Source organism: Salmo trutta, chromosome 11 (genome assembly GCF_901001165.1).
Source record: "Salmo trutta chromosome 11, fSalTru1.1, whole genome shotgun sequence".
Classification (NCBI taxonomy): Eukaryota; Metazoa; Chordata; class Actinopteri; order Salmoniformes; family Salmonidae; genus Salmo; species Salmo trutta.
The window spans coordinates 6,059,610-6,073,691 of NC_042967.1; the positions used below are offsets into that span (position 1 = coordinate 6,059,610).

General features: G+C 42.4%; 1 protein-coding gene across 3 annotated transcripts; it reads left to right on the forward strand.

Annotated features, from left to right (window-relative positions):
- Positions 1 to 1,398: 1,398 nt before the first annotated feature.
- Positions 1,399 to 13,926, forward strand: LOC115202139 (fibrinogen gamma chain-like). 3 transcript variants are annotated; one of them, XM_029766067.1, is made up of 9 exons: positions 1,399 to 1,540; positions 1,658 to 1,705; positions 2,200 to 2,383; positions 2,813 to 2,897; positions 3,266 to 3,396; positions 4,425 to 4,558; positions 4,801 to 4,985; positions 10,662 to 10,939; positions 12,691 to 13,926. In XM_029766067.1, exons 1-9 carry the CDS (start codon positions 1,478 to 1,480, stop codon positions 12,870 to 12,872), a joined length of 1,290 nt encoding a protein of 429 aa, XP_029621927.1. In that variant the 5' UTR covers positions 1,399 to 1,477; the 3' UTR covers positions 12,873 to 13,926. The 3 variants fall into 3 exon arrangements, with proteins under 3 accessions (XP_029621927.1, XP_029621928.1, XP_029621929.1); XM_029766068.1 differs by having other exon boundaries at positions 1,412 to 1,540; positions 1,661 to 1,705; XM_029766069.1 differs by lacking the exons at positions 1,399 to 1,540; positions 1,658 to 1,705 and adding an exon at positions 1,841 to 1,846.
- Positions 13,927 to 14,082: the final 156 nt, after the last annotated feature.

A 14,082-nucleotide genomic window follows, 5' to 3' on the forward strand; every position in this document is an offset into this window, starting at 1 on the left:
CTCCACTATTCTGGGGAGGCTTTCCACTAAATGTTGGAACATAACTAACGTCACAAGAGCATTAGTGGGGTCGTGGGCACTGATGTTGGGCAATTAGGCCTGGCTTGCAGTCGGCGTTCCAATTCATCCCAAAGGTGTTCGGTGGGGCCAGTCAAGTTCTTCCACATCGATCTCGACAGACCATTTCTGTATGGACCTCGCTATGTCCATGGGGGCGTTGTCATGTCATGCAGTTGGAAGCACAGAATCATCTAGAATGTCATTGTATGCTGTAGCGTTAAGATTTCCCTTCACTGGAACTAAGGGGCCTAGCCCGACGTATGAAAAACAGGCCCAGACCATTATTCCTCCTCCACCAAACATTACAGTTCGCGCTATGCATTGGGGCAGGTAGCGTTCTCCTGGCATCCGCCAAACCCTGATTCGTCCGTCAGACTGCCAGATGGTGAAGCATGATTCATCACTCCAAGGAAAGTGTTTCCAATGCTCCAGAGTCCAATGGCGGCGAGCTTTATACCACTCCAGCCATTGCCTGGCATTGATTTTTACGCACTACGCGCTTCAGCACTCGGCGGTCCCGTTCTGTGAGCTTGTGTGGCCTTCCACTTTGAGTTGTTGCTCCTAGACATTTCCACTTCACAATAACAGTGCTTACAGTTGACCGGGGCTGATCTAGCAGGGCAGAAATTTGATGAACTGACTTGTTGGAAAGGTGGCATCCCATGACAGTGCCACGTTGAAAGTCACTGAGCTCTTCAGTAAAGCCATTCTACTGCCAATGTTTGTCTATGGAGATTGCATAGCTGTGTGTTCGATTTTATACAACTGTCAGCAACAGGTATGACTGAAATAGCTGAATCCACTAATTTGAAGGGGTGTCCACATACTTTTGTGTATATAGTTTATCACTCTCGCCACAGAAATAGCCAAATGGTAGAGGAATGTAACTTGAGGAGTGATTGCGGTCCTAAAAGAACCTTAAAGGGGACTCACTAATTATAGACAATTTTATTTAGAAAACACTCTAATATATCTAATGTAATATCTTGTCATATGTTTTATACTGGTTTGAGTGGAATTTGCAAGGTAATGTTTGGTTTGATTGGAATTTGCAAGGTAAGGATATGGCATGATTGACCCAGTGTTGTTTTGACCCCAACGAAGTTCACCACGCGAGCCTGCTGCCCACGACTTTCCCTGTGATCACAAAGCCGTGGAAGGAACCACACCAAACCTGTCAATCAATCCCAGTCACATCTGGGAAATTATGAGTAGTAGGACATTTGAGTCACAATGTTGTCCCATCATTGAGTCATCTACTAGGACATGAGTTGGATGACCCGGTTCTGTTTACACGCGGACCCCTTATCTGCTGCAGGAAGGAGGACCTTGATCAGATAAATACACCGTCAGGGGCCAGAGGCTCTTCATTCTCCAGCTGTACAACACCACAACTGGTGTACCAAAGGCTAGCAACATGGCTCCTTCACTTTTGTCCACAGCCGCGGGCGTTCTTTTGCTATTCTCCCTCTCCTCTGCAGTAAGTGTCAAATTTCAATGAAGATGTGTTCGCTCATAAACAGTGTTCTGCAACAACAAGAGATACAGTAGCATCTACTAAGATAACAGACTGTGCTGTTTTGCGTCTGTTCCGCAGCAGACGAGGGGAGACTATTCTGAGGACTGCACACCAAGGGATGGATTTGTAAGTATGATTGTAGATGGGATGCACCGATGTACTCTACTCCACTCATTAAGTGGTGTGTGTACAGGAAGAAATTCCCCAACTTACTATTTCATCCTCTTTGTACTGTATGCGTATTGACATTGTTATTTAGATGGATTTGTTGCTAAATTATAGTCCTCACACACATATGATATGTAGTTAATTCTGGGGTATTACAACCAATTTAGTTGGTGCCTCTAAGAACACATGTAATTAAACATTTTGTAGTTTCTTTGAATCCAATGAAAATGTCCAATACTCACACATCCACTGTCACAATATAACAATATATTGTAAATATGTGTCACAAATGGCACTCTATTCCATATAAAGTGCTCTACTTGTGACCAAAGATCAATGCGCCCTGGTCAAAAGGCAGTGCACTATAAAGGGAATAGGGTGTCATTTGCGACACAGACACACCTCTCACATAGTGTTGAAATGAAAGCATTTGTGTTCTGTTCCTGTTGTAGGGCAAGTACTGCCCAACGACATGTGGCGTGGCTGACTACCTCAACAAGTACAAGCCGGTGGTGGACAAGGACCTTGATGAAATGGAGGATATCCTGGATAGAATAACCAACCTTACCACGGGGGCCACAGAGAAAGTAACCTATATGAAGGATTCAGCAACACAACATCAGAAGTCTGGTACAGGTAATTTACTTTTCTGTATCTTGGGTTATTTGACTGTTAAACTAGCTAACAAAATAAACACTGTTAGATGTGGTGCTAAGAAGTGGGGATTTCAGTAGCAGAAAAGTCTAAACCTTCAAGAAATACATCAATGAGGCACACTGCTTTTCATTGCTATGTGATTTATTTTACATCACTTCACAAACAGTTTGTCTATAACCTTTATCAGGGTTGTGTTCAATAGGGAGAAAACGTTTTGAAACAGTGAATCCGGGAGATACTGTCTGAACTCGTCCAATAAGAACACATTTTTGTTTTCCTTTGAAAAATGTTTTTCTACAGTTTGCCCTCCTGAAGACACCCAGGTGTTAAGCTAATTGTAAAATAACTAGAATCTGGTAATTCATGTAGGTTACTGTAACTGAAGCAGGTATTGTGATTGTTCCACAGACGTCCACTATAAAAAGTCATCGAGCATACTGGATGATGTCCTGCGCTTTGAGAAGACCATCGTCTCACAGGAGGAGCAAATATAGTAAGTCCTTTTTCTTTCTTTTTTTACATCAGAATCGAATTTGGTCTCAATTCACTTAGAATTGGACTTGGAACTTCTCCTTAGGAGAGCAATTCACTTCTGGAATTGATTGCCATTTAATTGGAATTGACCCCAATGCTCGTATGTCTCTCAGCGGCTAAAGCTGGTTGAAACCAGTCAATGATATTACAATCATTTCAACCAGTTTTGCCTGCTGGAGACGAATTACCTGGAAATACCAGGGCTAAGGGTACAGGTGTCAAATGCTATGTACTTAAAACACATTGATAGCCAATATAAACCGCAATCTAAGTTTATATCCAAATCACCTGAGAAACATTTTCAATCTGTTCCCCTCTTCTGCTCAGTCAACTCCAGTCGATGCTGGAATCCAATAAGAAGAGGATGTTAGACCTCAAACAGATGTCCATTCAGCTGGATCAGAAATGCCAAGATCCCTGCAAGGATACTGTGGAAATCAAACCCACTACAGGGAAAGGTAAAATCAACAGCGTTCTGCAGGTCGATCCCCATTTCATCAGAGGTTGCTCAACCCTGCTCCTGGAGAATTCACTCTACATACCAGTCATTTGTCCTTGTTGCGTGTTTAGTCAGACGCGAATCAAAGGCATCAATCAATAGAGGCTGAGCAGATTTGTCCCAATACAGTTATTTGGATGTACTTTGTGTCACGGCTGTCGAAAGGAGCAGACCAAAGTGTAGCGTGGTTGTAGTTCCACATTTTATTAAATCCATGAAACTTTGCAATACATAAATAACTGAATTGACAAAACAACAAACCGTGACGCAGAGAGAAACAAACACTACTCAAAATATAATAACACACAAAACCCAGGAAGAAAAACCCCTACTTAAATATGATCTCCAATTAGAGACGAGGACCAGCTGCCTCCAATTGGAGATCAACTAAAAAAAACAACAACATAGAAATAGAAAACTAGAACTAAACATAGATATAGAAAACATAGAACAAAACACAAAACACCCCCTGTCATGCCCTGACCTACTCTACCATAGTAAATAACATCTTACTATGGTCAGGACATGACACTTTGGAAATGGTTAATGAATTAATTTGTTAATATCATGTGTTGGCATTTATAAGTGATATTCTTTATGCAAGGGGTATCAATCCAGTTATATGGATGCACTTTAGATTAGTTCAATTCATTTGTTTATATAATTTATTGGCATTTATAAATTATTGTTCCATAAATAGGTATAGCTTTAATTTAAATGATCAAAAAACGGCTGTTAATAAATACCACAGAGTGGATCTTTACCAGGGACAAGGGACAATAATCAACAATGTGCAAGATCATAAGAACATAATCAACACAATCAGCAAGGTAATAGAGCTAGAGCTCATTTTCATCTGGAACAGGCTAAAAGCAGAATCAAAACACTACAAAACCGTTGTGCATAACGCATTGCCTCATGGGAACAGTAGTCTTTGTTATTAACACGTAACAACATGATCATGACATGTTGTTTTTCTTGTATTAGATTGCCAGGATATTGCCAACAAGGGTGCCAAAATCAGCGGTCTATACTACGTGAAGCCACTGATGGCTAAGGAGCAGTTCCTGGTCTACTGCGAGATCGACAGCTTCGGCCGCGGCTTTACCGTCCTGCAGAGGGTACGTGTGTTCATTATGATTGGCTCATGCAGGGTTCAAACCCCCTACCCCACCATGCTCCAACCCACTGAGCCATTGGAAGTTGGAACCAGGGTTGAAGACAATTCTATTTCAGGAAGTAAACATTCCAATTGGAATTTCAGTTTCCGGATTGACTAAAGTGAAATGGTATTGACCCAAACCTGGTTGTAACCACATACTGTATTATTATCATAACCACCGTCCAACATATATCTCCACAGAGACGTGATGGCAGCGTGGACTTCAACAAGGACTGGGTCCAGTATAAGGAGGGCTTTGGCTACCTGAGCCCAGATGACACCACCGAGTTCTGGCTGGGCAATGAGAAGATGCACCTGCTCTCCACCCAGTCCTCCATCCCATACGTGCTGAGGATCGAGCTCACTGACTGGGTGGGCAACAAGAAGTACGTACTACTAAATTCTCTACTAAGGCTACTACTAGTGCACGCTTAGGGCCTACATTCCCCTCCTGAATAGAAAATGGTGTTCAAAATGTAGTGGGAACAGCTCAAAGTCTTATCCCAGCAGGTAAAACTGGTTCCAAGGATGTCACTCCAACCCGTTGTAAGAATGTTATAATGACATCATTGCAACCAACTTGACCCACTGGGATGCTTACCAATCCAATTCTGTGGTGTCTAGGTTTCATGCTTTAAAAATGCTATAAATACTGTATTTCGCTATTGTCAATTCCCCCTCAAAGTTATTGGGGGCTTGGCATCATTGGTCTTGCCTATATGACACATTTACTCGCACAATTCTCTCCACTAAATTAATGAAATATATAGGGGCAAATCTTAACTTCAGCAAGTCAAATTTTCACTTTATCATTAATGTCAATAGGAGACTAAGTTGAAATTTGACTTAAGGCGAAGTTAGGATTTGCCCCTTTAATATTTTTAGTGGTGAAATATTTAGTGCTATTTAGTGCCATTTTTTATGAGGAATTGTGGAAATAAGTAGCAGTAAGCTGTTTCTTGGTGAGGTGTCTAACCTCAAAATAACATGTGTTTCCACTCATCAAATCAAATCACATTTTATTTGTCACATACTACAACAGGTGTAGAGTCGTGGCCAAAAGTTTTGAGAATGACACAAATATTAATTTCCACAAAGTTTGCTGCTTCAGTGTCTTTAGATATTTTTGTCAGATGTTACTATGGAATACTGAAGTATAATTACATGCATTTCATAACTGTCAAGGGCTTTTATTGACAATTACATGAAGTTGATGCAAAGCGTCAATATTTGTAGTGTTGACCCTTCTTTTTCAAGACCTCTGCAATCCGCCCTGGCATGCTGTCAATTAACTTCTGGGCCACATCCTGACTGATGGCAGCCCATTCTTGCATAATCAATGCTTGGAGTTTGTCAGAATTTGTGGGGTTTTGTTTGTCCACCCGCCTCTTGAGGATTGACCACAAATTCTCAGTAGGATTAAGGTCTGGGGAGTTTCCTGGCCATGGACCCAAAATATCAACGTTTTGTTCCCCAAGCCACTTAGTTATCACTTTTGCCTTATGGCAAGGTGCTCCATCATGCTGGAAAAGGCATTGTTGGTCACCAAACTGTTCCTGGATGGTTGGGAGAAGTTGCTCTTTGAGGATGTGTTGGTACCATTCTTTATTCATGGCTGTGTTCTTAGGCAAAATTGTGAGTGAGCCCACTCCCTTGGCTGAGAAGCAACCCCACACATGAATGGTCTCAGGATGCTTTACTGTTGGCATGACACAAGACTGATGCTAGCACTCACCTTATCTTCTCCGGACAAGCTTTTTTTCCGGATGCCCCAAACAATCAGAAAGGGGATTCATCAGAGAAAACAACTTTACCCCAGTCCTCAACAGTCCAATCCCTGTACCTTTTGCAGAATATCAGTCTGTCCCTGATGTTTTTCCTGGAGAGAAGTGGCTTCTTTGCTGCCCTTCTTGACACCAGGCCATCCTCCAAAAGTCTTTGCCTCACTGTGCGTGCAGATGCATTCACACCTGCCTGCTGCCATTCCTGAGCAAGCTCTGTACTGGTGGTGCCCCGATCCCACAGCTGAATCAACTTTAGGAGACGGTCCTGGTGCTTGCTGGACTTTCTTGGGCGCCCTGAAGCCTTCTTCACAACAATTGAACCGCTCTCCTTGAAGTTCTTGATGATCCGATAAATGGTTGATTTAGGTGCAATCTTACTGGCAGCAATATCCTTGCCTGTGAAGCCCTTTTTGTGTAAAGCAATGATGACGGCACGTGTTTCCTTGCAGGTAAACATGGTTGACAGAGGAAGAACAATGATTCCAAGCACTACCCTCCTTTTGAAGCTTCCAGTCTGTTATTTGAACTCAGTCAGCATGACAGAGTGATCTCCAGCCTTGTCCTCGTCAACACTTACACCTGTGTTAATGAGAGAATCACTGACATGATGTCAGCTGGTCCTTTTGTGACAGGGCTGAAATGCAGTGGAAATGTTTTTGGGGGATTCAGTTCATTTGCATGGCAAAGAGGGACTTTGCAATTCATCTGATCATTCTTCATAACATTCTGGAGTATATGCAAATTGCCATCATACAAACTGAGAAAGCAGACTTTGTGAAAATGTATATTGGTGTCATTCTCAAAACTTTTGGCCACGACTGTAGACCTCACAGAGAAATGCTTACTTACCAGCCCTTAATAACCAACAATGCAGTTCAAGAAAGGGTTCAGAAAATATTTACTAAATAAACTAAGGTAAAAATAGGAAAATTAAACGTGTAAACAGTAAAAATAACAATATCGAGGCGATATAAAGGGGGTACCGAGTCAATGTGCGGCGGTACACGTTAGTCGAGTTATTTTGTGCATTTAGATAGGGGTAAAGTGACTATGCATAGATAATAATCAGCAAGTAGCAGCAATGTAAAAAGATAGGGGAGGTCGTGTCAATGTAAATAGTCCGGGTGGCCATTTGATTAATTGTTCAGCAGTCTGATGGCTTGGGGGTAGAAGCTGTTAAGGAGCCTTTTGATCCTAGACTTGGTGCTCCAGTACCGCTAGCCATGCGGCAGCAGAGAGAACAGTCTATGACTTGGGTGACTGGAGTCTTAGACAATTTTTTGGGCCTTCCTCTGACACCGTCTAGTATATACAGTTGAAGTCCGAAGTTTACATACACTTAGGTTGGAGTCATTAAATCTCGTTTTTCAACCACTCAACAAATGTCTTGTTTACAAACTATAGTTTTGGCAAGTCAGTTAGGACATCTACTTTGTGTAACAATTGTTTATAGACAGATTATTTCACTTTTTCCTCCAAACATAAAGATGGTCATTATGGCCAAACAGTTCTATTTTTGTTTCATCAGACCAGAGGACATTTCTCCAAAAAGTATGATCTTTGTCCCCATGTGCAGTTGCAAACTGTAGTCTGGCTTTCATATGGCGGTTTTGGAGCAGTGGCTTCTTCCTTGCTGAGCAGCCTTTCAGGTTATTTCGATATAGGACTCGTTTTACTGTGTATATAGATACTTTTATACCTGTTTCCTCCAGCATCTTCACAAGGTCCTTTGCTACCAAATACTAATTGAGTGCATGTAAACTTCTGACCCACTTTGAGTGTGATGAAAGAAAGAAAAGCTGAAATAAATAATTATCTCTACTATTATTCTGACATTTCACATACTTAAAATAAAGTGGTGATCCTAACTGACCTAAGACAGGGAATTTTTACTAGGATTAAATGTCAGGAATTGTGAAAAACTGAGTTTAAATGTATTTGGCTAAGGCATATGTAAACTTCCGACTTCAACTGTAGATCCTGGATGGCAGGAAGCTTGGCCCCAGTGACGTATTGGGCCATACGCACTACCATCTGTAGCGCCTAATGGTCAGATGCCGAGCAGTTGCCATACCAGTCGGTGATGCAACTGGTCAGGATGCTCTCGATGGTGAAGCTGTAGAACTTTTTGAGGATCTGGGGACCCATGCCAAATCTTTTCAGTCTCCTGAGGGGGAAAAGGTGTTGTCATGCCTTCTTCATGACTGTCTTGGTGTGTTTGGACCATGGTAGTTCGTTGATGATGTGGACACCAAGGAACTTGAAACCCTCAACACGCTCCACTACAGCCCCGTTGATGTTAATGGGGGCCTGTTCGGCTCGCCTTTTCCTGTAGTCCACAATCAGCTCCTTTGTCTTGCTCACATTGAGGGAGAGGTTGTTGTCCTGGCACCACACTGCCAGGTCTCTGACTTCCTCCCTATAGGCTGTCTCATTGTTGCCGGTTATCAGGCCTTCCACTGTTGTGTCGTCAGCAAACTTAATGATGGTGTTGGAGTCGTGTTTGGCCACGCAGTCGTGGGTGAACAGGGAGTACAGGAGGGGACTAAGCACACACCCCTGAGGGGCCCCAGTGTTGAGGATCAGTGTTGCAGATGTGTTGTTGCCTACCCTTAACACCTGGGGGCAGCCAGTCAGGAAGTCCAGGATCCAGTTGCCCGAGGGAGGTGTTTAGTCCCAGCTTCCTTAGCTTAGTGATGACCTTTGTGGGCACTATGGTGTTGAACGCTGAGCTGTAGTCAATGAACAGAATACTCACATAGGTGTTCCTTTTGTCCAGGTGGGAAAGGGCAGTGTGGAGTGCGATTGAGTCATCTGTGGATATGTTGGGGCGGTATGCGAATTGGAGTGGGTCTAGGGATTCTGGGATGATGGTGTTGATGTGAACCATGACCAGCCTTTCAAGCACTTCATGGCTACCGACGTGATTTCTACGGGGCGGTAATAATTTAGGCAGGTTACCTTCGCTTCCTTGGGCACAGGGACTATGGTGGTCTGCTTGAAACATGTACTTAGGTATTACGGACTCGGTCAGGGAGAGGTTGAAAATGTCAGTGAAGACACTTGCTAGTGTGTCCACGCATGCTTTGAGTACACGTCCTGGTAATCCATCTGGCCCAGCGGCTTTGTGAATGTTGACCTGTTTAAAGGTCTTGCTCACATCGGCTAACGAGAGCGTTATCACACTGTCGTCCGGAACGGCTGGTGCTCTCATGCATGCTTCAGTGTTATTGCTTCGAAGCGAGCATAAAAGGCATTTAGCTTGTCTAGTAAGCTGGCGGCTCCATTTTTATCCCTTAATAGTTTTCAAGCCCTGCCACATCCACTGATTGTCAGAGCCGGTGTCGTAGGATTCAATCTTAGTCCTGTATTGACGCTTTGCCTGTTTGATGGTTTGTCTGAGGGCATAGCGGGATTTCTTATAAGCGTCATGATTAGTGTCCCACTCCTTGAAAGCTGCAGCTCTAGCCTTTAGCTCAGTGCGGATGTTCCCTGTAATCCATGGCTTCTGTTTGGGATATGTACATAAAGTCACTGTGGGGACGACGTCGTCAGTGCACTTATTGATGAAGTCGGTGACTGAGGTGGTATACTCCTCAATGCCATTGGATGAGACCCGGAACATATTCCAGTCTGTGCTAGCAAAACAGTCCTGTAGCATAGAATCTGGTAATCTGACCACTTCCGTATTGAGCGAGTCACTGGTACTTCCTGCTTTAGTTCTTGCTTGTAAGCAGGAATCAGGAGGATATAATTATGGTAAGATTTGCCAAGTGGAGGGCAAGGGAGAGCTTTGTATGTGTCTCTGTGTGTGGAGTAAAGGTGGTCGTGACTTTTTTTTCTTCTGGTTGCACATGTGACATGCTGGTAGAAATTTAGTAAAACAGATTTAAGTTTGCCTGCATTAAAGTCCCCTCGTCTCAAACCTCTGGATTTTAGTTTGCGGAATAGATTTTCTGGTGTCAAGTTACATAGCTGAAAGAACTGGCCTCCACAATCAAAGCAAACAACGTATTCTACTTTGTGGCACTGGTTTTGGAGGCCAATACAGGCTAATATGCTGCATTTTATATGAATACTTGTCTCCTTTGTGTCTAGTGCTTAGTGTCGTGGACACAGGCATATGCACCACAGTAGGCATGGGTTCAAATCCGACCCAATGCCTTTCTGACCTGCACCGCTCCTACCTTTGTTGTCTTCTTCTCACTGTCTTATTTATTCAATAAAACCACACACATAAAAAAATAGCTAATAATGAAATGTAATTTCTTTCTCTAGGTATGCCGACTACGCCATGTTCAAAGTGGGTGCGGAAGTCGACATGTACCGCCTGACCTATGCCTACTACTACGGCGGTGACGCGGGGGACGCATTTGACGGCTTTGACTTCGGAGATGACCCCAGTGACAAGTTCTACACGTCTCACAACGGCATGCAGTTTAGTACCAGTGACAAGGACAACGACAAGTTCCAGGGTAACTGTGCTATGCAGGACGGCTCCGGTTGGTGGATGAACCGATGCCACGCTGCCCACCTCAACGGGAAATATTACCAGGGTAAGGACACACATGTGTACACTCTCACACACAGACACATGCACATTCTTGCATTTTTCTGTTAACTCTTGGAACGCTCGTCCTGTATGCGGGATCAACATCCAGCGTAAAATAATTTCGCCATATTCATAACCGAACAATAGAAAAATTTCATTTTTTTTTTTTTCAAATATAGGACTATTTTATATCGTTTTATAGATACACCTCTCCTGAATCGAACCACGTTGTCCGATTTCAAAAAGTCTTTACAGCAAAAGCAAAACATTAGATAATGTTAGAGGAGTATATAGTCAAAGTGTTCACATAGCCATTTTCCGACCAACCACATGCATCACAAATAACCAAAAAACAGCTAAATGCAGCACTAACCTTTGACAATCTTCATCAGATGACACTCCTAGGACATCATGTTACACAGTACATGCATTCTTTTGTTCGATAAAGTTCATATTTATATATAAAAACAGCATTTTACATCGGCGCATGACGTTGAGAAACTATTTTCCCTCAAATGCATCCGGTGAGCAGCGCTACAATTTACTAAATTACTATTCGAAAACATTTTTAAAATGTAATATTGTCATTCAAAGAATTATAGATGAACATCTCGTGAAAGCACCTGCATTGCCAGATTTAAAAAGAACTTTACTGGGAAATCACACTTTGCAATAAAAGGGGATGCTATACTCAGAAAAATAGGCTAGCAATACAGGTCTGCGCCATCTTGGAACAATCGAATATGAAATCTACTCTTGTATACTATTGTAAATATTCCCTTACCTTTGATTATCTTCATCAGAAGGCACTTCCAGGAATCCCAGGTCCACAACAAATGTAGTTTTGTTTGAAAAAGTTAATAATTTATGTCCAATTAGCTTCTTCTTGTTAGCGCGTTCCGAAGGCTACACAAAATGTTCCGTCGTGCACGGGACTTCTCATCACGAAAGCGCAAAAAAATACTATTTAAGTTCGTTCAAACATGTCAAACGTTGTATAACATAAATCTTTAAGGCCTTTTTCAACCAGAGCTTCAATAATATTCCATGGGGACGGTTGCATTGTCTTTCAAAACGTTTCGAAAGGGGATGGTAGCCAGGGGCGCCCGTGTCATAATGGTAATGGTCCTCCCCATGTGACCAAGATCAACAGCCTCTCATTCGGTCAGTTCGTACTGTAGAAGACTCAAACCACTTTGTAAAGACTGGGGACATCTAGTGGAAGCCATAGGAAGTGCTCAATGAATCCTAACTCACGGTGTGATTTATAGGCAAAGTGCTGAAGTTGAGTCCGCAAATCAGATTTCCACATCCTGTTAGAAACTGTCTCGGGGTTTTGACTGCCATATGAGTTCTGTTGTACTCACAGACACCATTCAAACAGTTTTAGAAACTTTAGGGTGTTTTCTATCCACATCTATTAATTATATGCATATCCTAGCTTCTGAGTTTGAGTAGGAGGCCGTTTAAAATGGGCACGTATTTTTTTCAGAAATCGCTGTAGCGCCCCCTATCCTAGGCGACCGTCAAGAGGTTAAAGAATACTACTCTCCAAATAACATGAACCATACTACAGTTTTACATGTATGCAAATCACTACCAGCCTATACCAGTGTTAGTTTTGGGGGTTCTCTGACATTTTTACTGTTACCTTTCCAAGAAGGCCACATTTATGAGTAGGCCCAACACTGTGATTTTCTTACTTGTAACAAACTTTTCATTGACACTTCTGTCTTTCCATCTTTCCATCCCTAGGTGGGAAGTACACGGAGAAGGACGCCGGCGAGTCAGGCTACGACAATGGCATCATCTGGGCCACGTGGCACAGCCGCTGGTACTCCATGAAGGAGACTACCATGAAGATCATCCCCACCAGCAGGATCACAGCGGGGGACGGACAGCAGACCGGAGGGGTCAAACAGTTTGGAGGCCTGTAACATTACTGAAACATATACTGCAATATTGTCTTCGCTAGAACTTTCCCGGACACAGATTAAGCCAAATCCTAAGAAGCACATGGAGAATCTCTATTAAACATGTAGTCCAGGACTAACCTTAGGCGTAAAATGTGTCTTAAAAAATTGCCCTCTGTCTTGTTGTATCTTTGTTTTATTGGTTCGATCAATTTCGTTTTTTGTCCTGTTGCCTAAAATATTGTCTATGATCAAATCGCTGTTGTTGGACCTTGGAAGATTGGTTTGACTTCTTCTATTTAGCACCTTCTGTTAGAACAAACTTTATCTGGTGTCTATGGAGTTTTATTAGATCTGGTTGGTTTAACCAATTAATAAATGTTGTATTTTTCTAAATGTAGATACCCCTGCTCCGACTACATGATCTAAGACAGGGTTTGAACCTGGGTGGTTTGAAGGCCATAAGACTGTGTAAGCTCTCCGAGCTAAAAACCTAGGCAATAGCTCTGGGAGCTAACACAAGTCTTCAAGTCTCAGGCCAAGGCACTGAATCACCTGGGGCGCCTGCATTTAAAAGACCATGCCCATTTCTTTATTGTACTTTCCCTGATATTCATTCCTGGTACCGCTTGTAATTGTGCTAAATATGATAATTGATACCCACATTTATATGACATACAGAGAAGGCACTGTGCTGGGAAGACTTAACTCATTTCATTCAACTATTTTTAACTATTACAGATAACGATTTTTTGAAGTTATTTTGATACATTGGGGGAAATTCTTGGAAATCACCTATTGGAAGTTCTTTGAACCAATATTCAAATAACCTGGGTTGAATTCTGAGAGGATATGTCAACGGGTAAGAAAGTAACGCTATTAGGTAGGAATGTGAAGTAGGAATTTACCATATTAAAGAGGGTATGTGTGTTTTTTCCCCTCCAAGACCAAAGTGCCCACCAAAGCCAGGTTCATGTTCAGTGTGGAGAAAACGTTCTGAAACAGAATGTAACTATTAAGAAGTCTGATATGTGCTATATGCTGTTCTATTACAAAATAAATACCTACCTGAACATAAGACTTAGTCAATTAATCAATCAATCAAATGTATTTATAAAGCCCTTTTTACATCAGCCATAGATGACCAGCAGGGTCAGATTATAATAATCGCAGTGGTTGAAGAGGGTGCAACAGGTCAGCACCTCAGGAGTAAATGTCAGTTGGCTTTTTATAG

Coding starts and splice junctions, on each gene's coding strand:
- LOC115202139 (XM_029766067.1), top strand. CDS start 1,478: ATGGCTCCTTCACTTTTGTCCACAGCCGCGGGCGTTCTTTTGCTATTC. Junction 1,706..2,199: donor GCACACCAAGGGATGGATTT/GTAAGTATGATT, acceptor TTCCTGTTGTAG/GGCAAGTACTGCCCAACGAC. Junction 2,384..2,812: donor ACATCAGAAGTCTGGTACAG/GTAATTTACTTT, acceptor ATTGTTCCACAG/ACGTCCACTATAAAAAGTCA.